Source organism: Acomys russatus, chromosome 11 (genome assembly GCF_903995435.1).
Source record: "Acomys russatus chromosome 11, mAcoRus1.1, whole genome shotgun sequence".
NCBI lineage: Eukaryota > Metazoa > Chordata > Mammalia > Rodentia > Muridae > Acomys > Acomys russatus.
Genome location: NC_067147.1, coordinates 47,308,228 through 47,325,021, shown reverse-complemented (window position 1 = coordinate 47,325,021; position 16,794 = coordinate 47,308,228). Strand labels below are relative to the sequence as shown.

General features: G+C 44.8%; 1 protein-coding gene across 2 annotated transcripts in view; it reads right to left on the bottom strand.

The window, feature by feature from the left end:
- Slc16a9 (solute carrier family 16 member 9) overlaps positions 1-16,794 on the bottom strand; it is a 46,247-nt gene that overhangs the window by 16,609 nt on the left and 12,844 nt on the right. For both annotated transcript variants that reach the window (XM_051153195.1, XM_051153197.1), the window contains exon 2: positions 12,174-12,406. In XM_051153195.1, coding sequence (XP_051009152.1) covers positions 12,174-12,369 — 196 coding nt within the window. In that variant the 5' untranslated portion in view covers positions 12,370-12,406. The remainder of the gene's footprint in view (positions 1-12,173; positions 12,407-16,794) is intronic.

Genomic DNA, 16,794 nt, shown 5'->3' with positions numbered 1-16,794 from the left:
TTCACTTAGATGGCAAGGACCCCTTCCTTATAACACAGGATCCGACCATCATCAGTTCAAAGCGATCCCAATACAACACAGAAAGACAACAGCTACAGTTCTGGGCATTGGCGGCAGCTAGACATGATCTGAGGTGCCCCCACCTAACAGACACACTCCACTTTAGTCTTATTGCAGCCCTGGAAAGTAGATGTTGCTGTTATTCGCATTTTTTGAAAGTAAATTAAACCAGGCATGGCGGCACACGCCTGTACTCCCAGCACTCTGGGAGGCAGAGGCAGGCAGATCTCTGTGAGTTCGAGGCCAGCCTGGTCTACAAAGCGAGACCAGTACAGACAAGTCTACACAGAGAAACCCTGTCTCAGGAAAAACAAATAAACAAAGTAAATTAAAGGATGGTGAGTTCAGCATGGAGAAAGGTAAGGATCAAAGACGAGGTTCTGACTTTCCCTCTTGCTAAGTTGTTGTATCTATGGCAACTTATTTCCTCTTGCTGAGGCTTAGTTCCCTCATCTAAAACTGAGATCAAACAGTTGGTACCTCCAAGGGGTCTATGCACCGCTAGCTGATGGGCAGAAGTGATTCCTGCCTGAACCAGTTCTGTGTAAGAAACCACTGTGTGTATGAAATATGTCTTGAGACAGACTGTGTGTTTGAGACGCTGTGCTGGGGGAATCGCTCAATATCGGCACTGAACAGATTGGAAATAAAGAGTGTTGGGTTACTCCATGCAATAAGCTCATTTCATGTGGAAGGAACAAGAAAAATTTTAAGAAGGTACGGTTTCTAGTCCGTGGCAGGACCAAGAACTTCAGAGCTTTCAGCCTAGCATGAAGGGAAGTCTGGGCAGGAACTGCAGGCAGGAACTGCAGCAGAGGTAATGGAGAAATGCCGCTTACTGGCTTGCTCCCCATAGCTTCCTCAGTCTGCTTTCTTGAACCACCCAGAACCACCTTCACAGGGATGGCATCATTCATGGTGGGCGGAGCCCTGCTACAGCAATCAGTAGTCAAGAAAAGGCCCTACAGCCTTGCCTACAGAAAGCCTCTTTCTCAATCGGAGTTCCTCTTCCCACATGATCCTAACTCCATATCCTCCAAATAGGACTTTAAATCTATGTTCCTTAAGTCAAGTGCTTGATTCGACACAAGGAAACAGGGTGTGGGGTACAAAGGTGGGGCTGATGAATAATGGTCTTTACCGAATGTATGCCAACCAGCAAAGTGTAACCAGGCTCCATCAAGTCACCTCTGGAGCACAGGACACACTCATGGCTGCAAGTCTCTGTCTTAACAAATAAGGTCTCTAATATAAATAACCAAGCGCTGTTCCCAAGTACTAGGTAAGTCCCAGATTTCAATCAAAAGGACTGTTCTCAAAGGAGGTTTCTTATGACGCATTGAGTCTTTTCACTTAGCAGAAAGGACCTCTGGGATAAAATCAGTTAGCTCAAAATAGACACCATTAAAAATGGGTAGGATGAAGAGGGAGGTTCACTGGCTGTTCAGTCTGACATATGTGAAACAGAATAATTAACTGTCAGTGCTACTCCGTTGCCTAATAAAGGCTGTCCTCATAAGAAAGCAGCAACAGTGGCCAGAGGACCACTTCAAATTCAGTCCGAAGGCAGTGATAGGCGAGAGCCCCAGAGAGCCTGTTCTGGCCACCTGTCCTCAATAAGCCAATTAAAAGAGGCAAATTAATAGTGAAAGGCAAAAAGAGGTGTTAATGTGGGCAACAGTGGGAAGAAAGACAAAGCAGTCCAGTGACACTTTCCAGCCCGCTGGGACAGGGGTCCTGACATGAGAGGGTGGGAGTTAACCAGAAAACAAGAACTACAGAACTAAGCAATCCTACTGTGATCTCTGGCCATTACCGCTGGCCTCAGCTCTAAGTCTGTCCTGTTAGGTCACCTGACAGGATGTAAATGTTTCTCTGGAGACAAATCCCTTCCTCCCCGGGAGTCTCCAGGTTCAGGCCTTTCTGCTCTCTGTAGGTGGTTCCTGGGGAAAATGGAACTTCTGAGAGTCTATTGTCTCAACAGTCTAAACACCTTGGCCCAGGGTGACCTTCCTCTTCTGAAATCTCCAAACACCCTCTAAGCAGCCTTCTTGAAGGAATGGAAATATTCTAAAGGGACACTTGTGTCCTTTTCTTTGGTGATCAGGAATAAGGAGAGAGGGAGAGATAGAGGGGGTGGGAAACAGGGAAGGCCCAAGAAGCCTCCTCAGAAAGCACCCTCCAAAGGAGCTCCCCCAGTAAATCCTCCTGTGGAATCTGGGGCCAATCCTTTTCAACAAAAAAGAAATCTGACTTTTTCTGGCCTCTCAGGGGTGGCAGCAAGATTCACATCACATGGTTTAGTTCAGTATAGCTTACGCAAAAAAGCACACGCAGGAGCCAGGTACTGGGGAAGACCATAGATCCGGGGCTGCTGTTAGGCCACCGCACAGACAGCGTCTTAACTCTCGCCCAGGGAGCTCAAGAAGGCACAGGCCTGATATCTTCAAGCTGTGGGAATTTGGCTTTTTGTTTTGTTTTTTTAATAATCCCTGTCTTTTAGAGTAGGCCCATGTTCTAACAGGTTTCAGACCATGGTTGGCTGGCTCGACCAGTTCTGGGCCTGTGGTGAGACACAGCATCATGGCAGAGAGCACGGAAAGACAGAGCTGATCACTTCAAAACAGGTGGAAAGGCGAAACAGAAAAGGAGAGAGAGAGAGGAAGGGAGGGAGAGAAAGGGAGGGAGGGAGAGAACGCACATGCAAGGACAAGATACCCTTGAAGGCCTGGCTCCAGTGACCGAGTTCTCCCACCTAGACCCCCTTCAAGTCTACACATGTACCCCCAAAATAGACCCACCAGCTGGAGATCAACCCTTGAAGACATGAGCTTGTGACATTTCAAATGCAAGCCATAGTAGTGCGCACTTGTAACCATAGCACTCTGGAGGCAGAGGCAGGCAGATCACTATGAGTTTGAGGCCAGCCAAGGCTACACAGAGAGACTCTATCCCAAAAAAACAAAAACTGAAAACAAGCAAACAAACAAAACCCCACAATATGTAGCTTTTAAAAAAGAAATGATGCCGTGTGTGTGTGTGTGTGTGTGTGTGTGTGTGTGTGTGTGTGTGTGTGTGTAAACAGATCATGACATCACCCTAAGAAAGATAACCTTTGATTGTATCAGTATCAATTGACTTTGCTGCCTGGTTGGTTTGCTGATATTTGTTTAAAAAAAAAAAAAAAAAGGTAAAAACAAAAACAAAAAAAACAAAACCCACTTAGTTGCAGCCCAGAAGGCCTGGTACATGGGGACTGGTGTATGGCACTGACTCCTACAGGACGGAGCTCAGTCCTTTAAGGAGTTAAGAGTACTTCGCAGCTCAGGGCTAATCCTCATATATAGCCCTGTCAGCCCTCACAACACTTTGAGCCAGGGGACCTGCCCGCGCCACTTAGCCGGCTGGCAGTTGGAAGGCTAGAGGAATTAAGAACCAAAACTGGCGGGGAGGGCAGGGGGTACTAAATCTGCCTTGAGCTTCAAACTAAAGGATGAAAGAGTTCCCCCATCGTCTCAGCAATGAGCTTGGCTCCGGTTCTCCTCCCTGAGCTTGGAGAATGACACGTGGACTGGGGCTGCCGCGTAAGCACATCTCAGAAGGCTGCAAGGCCAAGGCAGTCAGTCCTCTGCCTCAGTGACCTTCCACTCTTCTGGGTCAACCACAGAAACTAAACCAACTGGAAACACGTATTGAGAGAATTACTGCAAGGCATCCATGGGCTAAGGGCCAGGCGATACTTGCCTAGGTAGGCAAGTCTAAGATCGGTAGGGGAAGCCACCAGGAGAGGCAAGGGCCAGGCGATACTTGCCTAGGTAGGCAAGTCTAAGATTGGTAGGGGAAGCCACCAGGAGAGGCAAGCTGGGACTCTTCAGGCACAAGCTGAAGCTGCAGGCTTCAGGCAGAACTGCTTTTCCTGGGAATGTTCCATTCTTCTCTGGAGTCCACCCAGATTATTGAGGATAAACTCTTTCTCTGAAAGCTGATTGCATACTTACATCTTGAAAGAAAGAAAGAAAGAAAGAAAGAAAGAGAGAAACAAAGAGAGAAACAAAGAAACAAAGAGAAAGAGGGGAAAACCCTTTACAGCAGTGCCAACTCCAGGACTTAAGTCAGCAGAGGATGAATGTAGCTTAGCCAAGTTGACACAGAAAACTAACCATCTCCTTTCCATAGGCCCTCTTCTGCAGGCAAAGGCATCTCACCAGAAAGTGTCGTAAAGAGTGTAGAAAGGATTCTGCAACGCCTGCCAACTCCCTGCCTGGCTACCCAGGACAATCCATCCTCGTGGCAGCCCACCTCAGACAATCTCAACAAAACTAGTCAAGAAAGGGGGAAAACATGGAAATGAGGACTGAAGAGGTTATTCCGTTTGGCAAAGTATTTGGTTTGCATAAAGACCTGAGCTCCACTCCAGAATCTTCTAGAAAGAAGGGTTTGGTGGTATATGCTGGGAGAAGGGGGAGGGGGGAGACTCACTGGCTTAGAAGAAGCTGAGAGATGAAGAGTAACACCTAAGGACATACTCAAGGCCATGCTGTACCCAGTTCTTGAGACTCCCAAAACAACCACCAGGACTCGACACCAACGCAAATAAATATGAGGAGGACCTTTAATTTTTTGACTCAAGCCAGGCTCTGCTGGTCACCAACAGAATGGTATCCAAAAAGAGCCTCAAACTCTGAGCTGATGGTAAATTTATAGGTTCCTATCCCTCCCAGTGCCCCAAATCAGGAAGGCCCTAGCCTGGCAAGCTCTGTTGGTTGAGTAACATAAAGAGATCTAATGTCTAAAGTGACAGGCTACAGAAAAAGGCTCCAAGACCACCCATGGCTTAGCTTCCTTTGTTCTCTTTGTTCATTGCCTTGTCCAGGGAAGGGTCTGGTTTCTTATTAACCCTATCTCTGGTGGGCAGGAAGGAATGTGGCCACAAAACTGGGTCTCTTATCAATTCTATCTCCGGTGGGACCCTTCGGGTCAGTCACTAGGCAACGCTATCTCTGGTGGGGCCTTCTTTGCAGCTGCCAGATTATCTCCTGTAGGCCTATTTCTTAACCTTTGCCCCAGGAACCCTGAAATCCAATTTGAGTTCTTCTGGTATCTCAGTCAATCTCTAGAAGAATGCACACACACGCACACACGTGCACATACAGCAGCTCTGGTGGAGGACACTGAAAACGAACTGGGAGGCTGTCGTCAATCACATTACAGATAACACCTATACACAGCTGAACTTTTGAACAAGGCCCAGGCCACATGTACAAATGGGCCTTCCAAGCACTGTTAAGCTCCTCTGACCTTCACTACAAGAGAGTCCTGCCCAGAAATGACTATCCCCCGAAACCTACAAGACCTATAGTAAGCATGTATTTTGCACACCCTCTTGTCATGCCCACGGGCATAGGCTGTGTCCCACTCTATATTATCCCACGCTGTCCAGTCACTTTGCCTTGATCCCAAGTGACTCCATTTTGTGAAAACAGAAATTTGTTCCGTTTTCAGTGCAAACGCTGAGGAAGAAGATGGTTCCACATCTTGTTTGTGCAGGTCAACAAAAAACATCTACCCACTCATGAGCTAACCCAACTGAATGGAGAACAGGAAGGTGAACCAAGCCCATACATATCAGACGAACCATACCCATGAGCTTATCCATCACATCAGATGTAACCCCCTTAACTTGGGTCATGTGAAAATAAAGGACACCAAGTGCTGGGGCATGGTGGCACACGCTGAAATGTCATTAGACCAGTAGGTGCATGGGTCATAAGATCAACAGATGATGGACTCTCAACTCTGTCCCCCTGCAGTCTCAACTCAGCTTGATCCCCCTGCTTGAGGCAGCCCTCTTCAACTGCTATTTATCCAGGCCCAGCTCTGCACTGTGACACAGCTGTGTACCTTGAACTAGCTGTATACCAGTAAGAACCTTTGTAGTGCCAGAACAGTGGAAAAACAGGGTCCATAGGTTAATATCCGCCTGCCCGCAGGCACTCTCTGCATGTGTGTTGCCTCTCTGCTCTTACCTTCATGGGGCACTCTGAATTCTGTAGCTTCTTGAACACTCTTTTCAGCCATACTGGTAGTTAGAAAAGTAGACAGCAGACAGACTGGCTGACAGATAGTTGTGTGACATGCAATGTGCTGTCTCTGTTTCTGGAATAGCTTATTCATAGCATCACCAGCACAAAGGAGACCATGACCGAATCACAGCACTGAGCTCACTAGCATTGTGCAACCCAAAAAGGAAGGACCCTTGCTAGCTGGCTGAGCCATCAGAAAAGGATCTTGTCTACTATTCATTCAGGGAAGTTAAAGAAATAGTTTGAGAGACATTGCCTCAAGCAAAACAAAACACTATTTCTGAATATTTATGCAGTCCGTCTTTTAACAAAAAGATGTATATATGTAAGCATATACATACATGTATGAATTCACCTTAACCAAAAACAACACAAAGATGCCTATTTATTTGGGTAAGATTTTCACAAGAGTCACACCGGAACGAGAGTCACAGGCTACATGACTCTTCATGATCTAGCGGTACAAGCAAAGTCATACCAAAGCAGAAACTTACAGGACAGTCCATCTTACAAGCAAAACTGCTCAAGCAGGAGTACAGAATTCACATCTGGGCGTGGTGGTCCCAGCACTCCAGTCAAAGATCTCTGTGAGTTAAAGGCCAGGATGGTTTACATATTAAGTTCAAAGATAGCCAATGGCTACATAGAGAGACCTTGTCTAAAAACAAACAAACAAACAAAAACCAACCAACAACAATAATAGCAATAAACAAAAATAAAGTCTAAATAGAAAGAGCTTCAGCTTGGAAGACTTCAGGGGGGGAATCCTTTGGCTGTAGGTAGCAGGTGTGGCATGGCCCAGCATGCACAACGTCCTTGACTTAAATACCCAATATCAAAAAAAAAAGGAACAAAACCAAATCATGAATCTGGGCCTCCTCTCTTGCTACTTAATTAGAATATCTGAGAGTCAACATCTAAACAACTATATGCTTATACCTTTCTATAAATAATTCAAATTTTTCTCCCTGAGTCACAGCATGAAATACGCTTGTCCTAACATAGGGATTGACTGAGATGCAGCGAGACCAAGGGGAAAGGCATGACAATAAACATGACAAGGAGTTAAAACACCCAGAAACTTAATGAACAATATGGAGACGAGGTCTCCATCACTATATTGGGCTTTGGGCTGAATGATAGCCAGCTGCAACTGCAGGCTACATGTTTGACCTTCTAACTTGCCCCACAGTGTGACCTTTGTCACACTGTGCCCCTTGCCAAGTCCTCCTAGTCAAAACCAGCCCAATTAATGTCATACCTCCTCCCCGAGACTTAGTACACTGCCCAAGAGAAGGCTATAAAGAGGGCTCTCTGAGAAGCCAACTCTGCCTCTTGAGTGTGTGCTTCTATTCTATAATAAAAATCTCCCTGTCCATTGTGGAGTGGTGCACATCTTTAACCCCAACACTCTGGAGGCAGAGGCAGGCAGATTTCTGTGAGTTCAAGGCCAGCCTGATCTACATAGTAAGTTTCAGTATGGCCAGGCTATATAGTGATACCCTGTCTCCAAAAAATTATATATAATTGTTATATATGTATCATATAAATTTATATATAATATAAAAATTATATTATAATTATATAAAAATTACATATACACATATGTAATATCTCAATTCCTTACTCTGAATTGTTTCTTCGATGCTAACAAAAACTTTGAAACATGAGGTTTCTATTTGGTTTCTCTACATCTGAGACCTCCCCAGCTTTCTCTACCAGTAATAGATATGCTGGCTGATTTTTCCCAGAACAAAGTCATCAAACTGTGGATAGTCACTGTGGCTCTGTAGTGAGTACTGCCTACACATACATACACACACACACACAGACACAGGCACACACACACACAGAGATACAGGCACACACACACATACACACACACAGAGACACAGGCTCATACACACAGAGATACAAGCACACACACACACAGGCACACACAGGCACACATACATACATACGCACATACACACAGGCACACGCACACACACAGAGGCACACACTTCTAGAAGACTTTTCTTTTTAACAAGTTTCTCCTTGGGCTCTCAGCTCCTTCTCCTTCTCTCCCGCCCCCCTCCTCCTCTTCCTCTTCTTTCTTCTTCCTCCTCTTTTCTTTTTTCTCATCCTCAAGAGCTTTGAGCTTCAAGTCCAAATGCCTCCTCACCTGGCAGCTGGTGTCAGGCCCAGAGAAGGTACATGTTTAGCCCAAGGTCACCTGAGTAAAATGTGAATGAGCCAGGGATTGAGGTCAACCTTACATCACCCCAAGACCCTTCGAGTACTGGTTCTCTTCCTAATTTTTGTTAATATTTCAAATTCCACATATTTTAGATTCTTTGATTTTTTTTTTTCTGGCCTGAAGAAAGTTAAAAGTTCATTGATCTAAAAAGCGAGCAATTTGGAGCTGCCTCATTTAGAATACATTCACTTTTACTGTAATAGCCCATTATGTTTAATATATCAGAAGACTATTCAGTAATAGCCCATCGATTTATACTTAGAGATTAATGAGATAATTTGTTATTGATGTTCTCTAGAACATTAGGGGGTTGTGTGAGAAAATGAATTCACACTGCCAAAGTGATTTCCCAATAACACTCAGTATTTCCTGGATGCACTATGAAATGTAATTTGTTCTGCACAGACAACATAGTTGCTCGCCAAAAAAATTTGCCTGTACAGAAATAAAGTTCACAATGGCAGACCTTGGACCTTGTGACAAATGTAATTGACCCCAAAACATGGAGATGTTGACCTAGGGACATGGAGATGTTGACCTAGGGACGTGGAGATGTTGGGGAGCTACAGATCTGTTTTTAAAGATCAACTTTCGCTTCTACGCCAAAGCCCACACTCTACAGCCCAGATGCCATCCAACCTCTCCTCTCTCCTGAAGGAACTCCAGGACAAGCCTTGTTATTCCACCATGTGCTAAGGGAGATATCGTAGCAATTATCCTTTGACCTTTTTCTGGGAGCCCCAATAATTACAATTCCATTTAATAATTTGCTAATAGAAATGATTAAATATAGAAAACACCGTAGTCAGGCATGGTGGCACACACCTCTGACCCCAGCACTTGGGGAGGCAGAGGCAGGTAAACTCTGTGAGTGTGAGGCCAACCCCTCAGTCTACAAAGTGAGTCCAGGACAACCAAGGCTACACAGAGAAACCCTGTCTCAAACAAAAAAAAAAAAAAAAAAAAAGGAAGAAAAAAAAAAAAGAAAGAAAGAAAGAAAACATTGTAAAATTTTCTCTCCACACCAGGTTGTTTTCTAGAAAGCCGTATGTTCAAATCTCTTGTTGAATGTATTAGTTACTAGCCACTTGTGCTTTGATAATTTTACAATCAATCTTGTTTTAATTTTACAATTGTGTATGTGTATGCGCACTATGTGTATATAGGGGCCCACAGAGCCCAGAGGACACTGGATCCCCTGGAACAGATGTTAAAGGCAGTCGTGTGCCACCTGATGTAGGAAGCAAGCAAGGGTCCTCTGTAAGAACAGTAAATACTCTTCTTAATCACTGAGCCATCTCTCCAGCTTTGCAATACTTATTGTTTAAAAATTCTTGCAAACAAATCCTGGGCAAATTTCCTGTTTCTTTTGACTCTGGACCATCAGGATTTTCTCCATTTGTTTAGTCATGCTAACTTATCTTATCTGAGAAAACCAGAGGAGCCTCCAGGGTTTCCCCAAGGCTATGTAGCTTGGTTTTGAATTTAACAACTGGGTGCCATTGCTGTTTTCTTTTTTCTTCCACAGCAACCCCCCTGATAGCCAAGAGACAGGCATGTCTGTAAAAACGGATGACTAACGCAGGCCTGTTTAAAGCAGACTTCCTTAAATCCATTTTAAAACTCAAAAACACCTTATGAATCATCACACCCAATGTCCCTGGTTTCTTCACGGAATAGAGATAGGCTTTGTTCCTGGAATCATGGTAAGTTCATACATAGCACACAGTAAGACTCCACGGGTACCAATCTCATCAATGCCTGTCTTAGAACATAGGAAGAGACTCAAGGGTACCTATCCAACTATGCCAGTCTTAGCACACAGGAAAACTCCACGGGTACCAATCCCACCTCTGCCTGTCTTAATACACAGGAAGACTCCAGGGTACTCACTATTTCCACCACTGCCTGTCTGAGCCCACTTGGTGCTTAAATAGTGCCAGATGAGGTGCAGTCATTAAGTATTACTGCAGAACTCAAACTGTGACTCCAGACACTGAAGTGGTATATGATATTCATGGTCAAAATGATAATTAAAAAAAAATCCCTCTCTGTTTACTTTAAGCACAGACACCATGACTATACCACAAAGAACCGTTTAGCAAAACAGATCTCCATACAGTCCCTTGAAAAGCCTAAAGAACGTCACCCCATGAGATATGACTGCCCTTACTGTGTGACATTCTCCTGAGGAGGCTGTTGTGATGCACATGTGACCTGACCCAGTGCTGAACTCCAGGAGTCAGAGCTTGAAAGACAAGGAGACCACCAGCATACCGTCGATGTCTCAGCACACTACATACATGCTCTGGTTTATTATAGCCACAGGAATATGTGTGTTCCCTGTTAGATGGTGAGGGGTGTGTGTGTGTGTGTGTGTGTGTGTGTGTGTGTGTGTGTGTGTGAGAGAGAGAGAGAGAGAGAGAGAGACAGAGACAGAGACAGAGACAGAGAGAGACATAGAGACATAATAATTATTATCTACAGGAATATATAATCTCTCTCTCTCTCTCTCTCTCTCTCTCTCTTTCTCTCTCTCTGTGGGGTGGGGCTTGGAAGACACGGCTATCACCAGCATACTGTAGATATCCCAACACACTGCATATATCCTCTAATTATTATTATTATCTATAGAAATATGTGATCTCTCTCTCTCTCTCTCTCTGTGTGTGTGTGTGTGTGTGAGAGAGAGAGAGACAGAGAGAGAGAGAGAGACAGAGAGAGACAGAGAGACAAAGAGACAGAGACAGAGACAGAGACAGACATAATAATTATTATCTACAGGAATATATAATCTCTCTCTCTCTCTCTCTCTCTGTGTGTGTGTGTGTGTGTGAGAGAGAGAGAGAGAGAGAGACAGAGACAGAGACAGAGAGACAGAGACAGAGAGAGACACAATAATTATTATCTACAGGAATATATAATCTCTCTCTCTGGGGGGGGGGGGGCTTGTGTGCTGTGTGTGTGTGTGTGTGTGTGTGTGTGTGTGTGTAGGTCAGAAGACAACACTATTTTTGTTCTTGGGATGTTACATCTCCCGTGTTTTCCAAGAGTCTCTAAGGGACCCACAGCTTGCCTGAGCTCGGCTGGCCGGCCAGTGGGCCCCAGGGATCTGCTGCTCTCCACCATCTCTCGACTTCTGAACACGCAACTTGTCTATGGCACACTGGGGAATCAAACATGAAGTCCTCATGCCCAGCGATCACCTTGTGACTGAGCTGTCTCTCCATCTGCTAACCCCGACGAGCCTCTTAGAGGTAGGAAATCTGTTCCCAGCTCGGCTTTTCTTTTTAAAAGATTTACTTTCTTTTATTATGTGTCTATGTGCACATCTTTCTGTGTGTGCGTGTGTATGTATGTGTGTGTGTGTGTTCACGTGTGTATGTGGGTGTCGCAAAGGGCAAAAGAGGGTGTCTGATCCTCTGGAGCAGGTGGTTGTGAGACTGCAGAGGTTTGGGGTGCTGTGACCTACTGCAAGAGTGGTACACTCCCCTTAGCTGTGGAGCCATCTCTCTATCACCCCTGTCTTCTCCTTTCCAACCTCTCACAAGCTGCCCATCACCTTAGCAGGGAAACTGATGATGAGATGAATTGTAGGCAATGTGAAACTCCAGTATTTTCACACGGCTTCATTACAGTGAAGGAAAACACTAAGTCTCAGTGACAAGCAGGAAAATACACATTAAGCTTAAATCGTGTAAAAGACTTCCATACCCTGGTCAAAGTTAATGACACAGCAAATGTAGTGAAATTATTAAAGACTAAGACAAGGTACAAACATATCCACTTACTTGCAAGCAAGCCGACTCCGCTTGCCAGGGATCCCACCCAGGCTGTTTTTCCTTTTCCTTCACCAAAGGCATCCAACCATTCTATGTACAAGACCCCAACAGCTAATGGGGATCCATAACAGAGGAACTGAGTGAAGAAGGAGACGACCACAATCACCCAGCCCCATCCTCCATCGGGTGACTTCTGAAATTCCATTGTGAGATAAAATCAACGCAGTGTTTCTTTTTAGGTACTAAAAAAACCAATGAGAAAAGAGAAAAGAAAATTTAGAGTGTGATGGGCACAGAGTTTGGAATTAAAATACCTCTTCCTGAGGTGGAGAGATGGCCCAGCAGTTAAGAGCACTGACTGTTCTTGTATAAGACCTGAGTTTGGTTCCGAGAATCTATGTTGGGTACCTTATAACTGCTGGTAACTTTTACAGCTTTAGGAGCTTTAGCGCCCTCTTCTGAACTCTGTAGGCACTGCACTCACCACACACACACACACACACACACACACACACACACACACACACACACACAAATAATTGAAAGTAAAATAAATCTGGGGCTGAAGAGGTGGTTCAGTGGTTAAGAGCTCTGTCTGCTCTTCCAAAGGACCCAGGTTCAAGTCCCAGAACCCACGTGGAATTTCACAACTGTCTGTAACTCCAGTTCCAAAGGATCTGACACCTTCATACTAATGCACATAAAATAAAATGAAATGAATTAAAAAATAAAGCACATAACTTGTTTGATTGTTATTAAGCTTTGCACATTGTATCAGCTGTGCCCTCCTTTAAAAAAAAAAGCAAAACAAATCTTTAAAATAAATAAAAATTAAATATCTTGTCCTTACTTAACAAAAAGATTCTCTAAACACACACACGGGTACCTGTAAAATATGGCTACCATATCAAGTTAATATTTTCATTTTTAATTTGCATAAGTCATGCAACCACTGGTACACTTCTTTTAATTATAACCAAGGCAGATTGTGAAATGTCTTTCCCAACCTTGACCTCTTTCACCAAGCTCCCTTCTTTTCCCAATCATAGGAAACCACTGGTTTTAGCCTCCTAGCTTTTTATTTGAGACACCCCACCCCCACCCCAACAAGTGGGGGTTAATAAGAAAGAGACTTAGTAGGAGTGTTCTTGGGGTAGAACCTATGGAGGGGAAGAGAGCAGAGGGAGGACGAGGTTAAAAGGAAAAGTCTTAAATCGGGTCGTCAGGCTTGGGACAGGCACCCTAACCTGTTAAGCCACTTCCCTAAATGCAGTCTCCCTGGTGGTGGAAGAGGAGGTTTGGCCTTCACACACACACTGTGCTATGAGCATGCCCGCACCCATAATAAAGAAATAAAATGGAATGTTTTAAAAGGAAGAGGCTTGGGCACCTGGGAAGTAATTTAGTCCATGGCCCTCACACCATCAACACTGCCCACTCCTGATGACTGTAGGAAGTCGTAGTGACCTCCTCGGGTGAGGCACTCTTGTCCCTAAGGGCTGTCAGCTGAAGGCCTTTTTCCAACTGCGATCCAAGCAGCTGTAGCAAGGATGCTTTGGCTCCTGGAGTCTGGAGGGGGGCTGATGGCACAAGCTCACACACAAGTAAGCAAACCGAGCAAGCATTCTTATATTTTGTTTTGTTATGTGTGACAAAAATCAGCATTTGTACATCTTTCTGTTCCATGTGTTTAACGTCCTTTGAGGTTTCACATGATTCTAGTATTTTTTTTTTTTTCCAGCCAGTATACAGCAGCTGGCCAGGTGGCTATTTGCTTACTTGTGCACTAATTTATGTGCTGATTAGGCAAAAAAAAAAAAAAAAAAAAAAAGAAAGAAAGAAAGAAAGAAAAGAAAAAAAGGCAATGCAATGATTCAACACCTAAAAAAGCTTAGGTACTCTATCTCTTTTAGGTCTATACTTTTCTTTCTTTCTTTCTTTCCTCCTCCTCCTTCTTTTCCTCCTTCTTCTTCATTACTTTTTAAAAATTATTTCTGACTCTGTGTGTATACCTACATACATGACCACAGCACATGCGTGGACATCAGAAGGACAATCTGTGAAGGTCAGTTCTTTGCTTCCAAAGGGTGTTGAACTCAGGCCATCAGGGACTTGGCAATAAGCACCTTTACCTGCTGAGCCATCTTGCGAGTCCCACATTTAGTTTTCGAGACACGGTTTCCCACTGACCTGGGACTTAGCACTTAGGCTAAGCTGGGGAGCTGGGGAACCTCATGGACTACCCAGTCTCTTCCCATCCCCACCCTTAGCACTAGTATCACAAACATGTGCCACCAAGCCCGGCTTATTTATGCGGCTACTGGGATCCAACCCAGGCCCGTGTGCTTCTCTGGGAAACACATTATTTTCTCCCTATCTCCACAGCCTCGCTAAGGACTTGTACTAACACCTGACAATTCCCACTCAGAATTTATTTATACCATGCATGTCTTTCTGGGTCTGGGTTACCTCACTCAGGATAATGGTTTGTAGTTCCATCCATTTGCCTGCAAATTTCAAGATTTCCTTGTTTCTAATAGCTGAGTAGTATTCCATTGTGTAAATGTACCACAGTTTCTTTATCCATTCTTCGGTTGAGGGACATCTAAGTTGTTTCCAGATTCTGGCTATTATGAATAAGGCTGCTATGAACGTAGTTGAGTAAATGTCCTTGTCATATGGTGGGGTATCTTTATGGTATATATTCACTTGTAAGTGGATATTAGCCCAACGTAGATGTCCCAGGGGAGCTATACAAACTGTTGTACCAACCAAGGACAATGCATGCAGTAAACCTAGATCCCCTGTTCAGAACTAGCCAATGGACAGCGCATTCTCCATGGTTGCAGAGAGAGTGGGGACTGCCTCTGTCATGAACTCTGGTGCCCCTGATTTGATCACTTCCCCTTGGTGGGGAGGCCCGGCAGCACACAGAAGAAGGGGAAGTAGGCTATCCCGATGAGACCTGATAGGCTGTGATCGTATGGTAGGGGGAGGAGGTCCCCTTCTATCAAAGGGCTAGAGGAGGGGGAGAGTGTGGAAGAGGGAGGGAGGGTGGGATTGGGAAGACAACAATCAGAATGTAATCTTAATAAATTATAATAAAATTATAAAAATACCAAAAAAAGGATTTACTTATTATGTATACGGTATTCTGCCTGCCTGTGTGCCTGCCCACCAGAAGAGGGCACCAGATCTCATTATAGACAGTTGTGAGCCACCATGTGGTTGCTGGGAACTGAGCTCAGGATCTCTGGAAGAGCAATCAGTGCTCCTAACCTCTGCGCTAACTTTCCAGCCCAGAAATACAGTCTTATTTCCCCGAACTAGATGCTGTACGGTAGGAGGAGCAACCAAGCATCTAATAGGATGGCCAGGCTCTGTAAAGACAAATGCCAACTCAAGGCTAACTTCATTGAAAATCTCCAAATTATTACAACACCTTGGGAAAGTGCAGGTTGATAGGTAGAGGCAGAACCAGAGGAGAAAGCTGGGTTTTCCTGAAAGGTAAGGGTAGATGCTATTGTCTCTCATAAACCTAAGCAATTCTTTTCTTCAATGACTACCCTTGTTCTGCCTCACCATGGGTGATATCTCAACACGCAAAGCAAGAATAGGGTAATTTCTCACAAGAAGTGTTTAGGACAGCAAGTCGTTGAAAAAGGAAGCGCCTATTAAGCTATCAACTGTGACTTGATAGACAAGTTTTCACGCTGTTGACTGCTGCCCGATCGCTGATCCATCATCATCTCCCAGTTTACAGAAGTGTCACCCCATCTGTCAGTCATTTCCCACGCTCCCCCTCCACTGCTTAGCTGCCTTTGCCCGCTGAAATGGAGGGACACTCAGGGTTCACAGGTTGAAGGGAAGTGAAAGTAGCTATAGCAGGAACAGGAGCAGGAGTCGCCCTCTAAAACGGGGCTGGCTTTAGAGAAAGTTTATGAGAGGGTGGCTAGGCATGATGAGAACCTGAGCAGCAGGGAGGGATTGGTGAAGATGAAGAAGGCAGGGCAGAGCTGACAGGGCTCGCAGAGGCAAACAAGAGGAGACCCGTCGCACTGTTGGCATGTAAGGACATGTATGCTTATATCCAACATGGGACTCTTTCCATACTTGAACGATGCACATGTGATCTTTTCTCATCTCTGCGTTAAGATGATTGACAAAAAGCAACTTGAGGAAGAATGTATTGACTCACTGAGGGGACACAGTCCACCACGGCAGAGAGCCGTGGCAGCAGGAGCGAGAGAAATATGGTACTTGGCTCCTTCTTCTTTTTATACAATCCTGTAGCCCAGCCCAGTGGATGCTGCAGTTCACAGCGAGGATATGAACTTAAGATTGGCTTTCCTAAAAACACCCTCATGGATACACCCCAGGGTTGTGTTTCCATGGTTACTCTAAGTCTAGTCAAGTCGACAATGGAGATTCATCATCACACACAAAAAAATCCTACCATTGACAAACCACTCATAAGCCAGGCGTGATGGTGCACGCCTTTAATCCCAGCACTCAGGAAGGCAGAGACAGGAGGATTGCTGTGAGTTTGAGTCCAGCCTGGTCTACAAAGCAAGCCTAGGACAGCCAAGACTACACAGAGAAACCTTGTCTCGAAACACCACAAAACAAA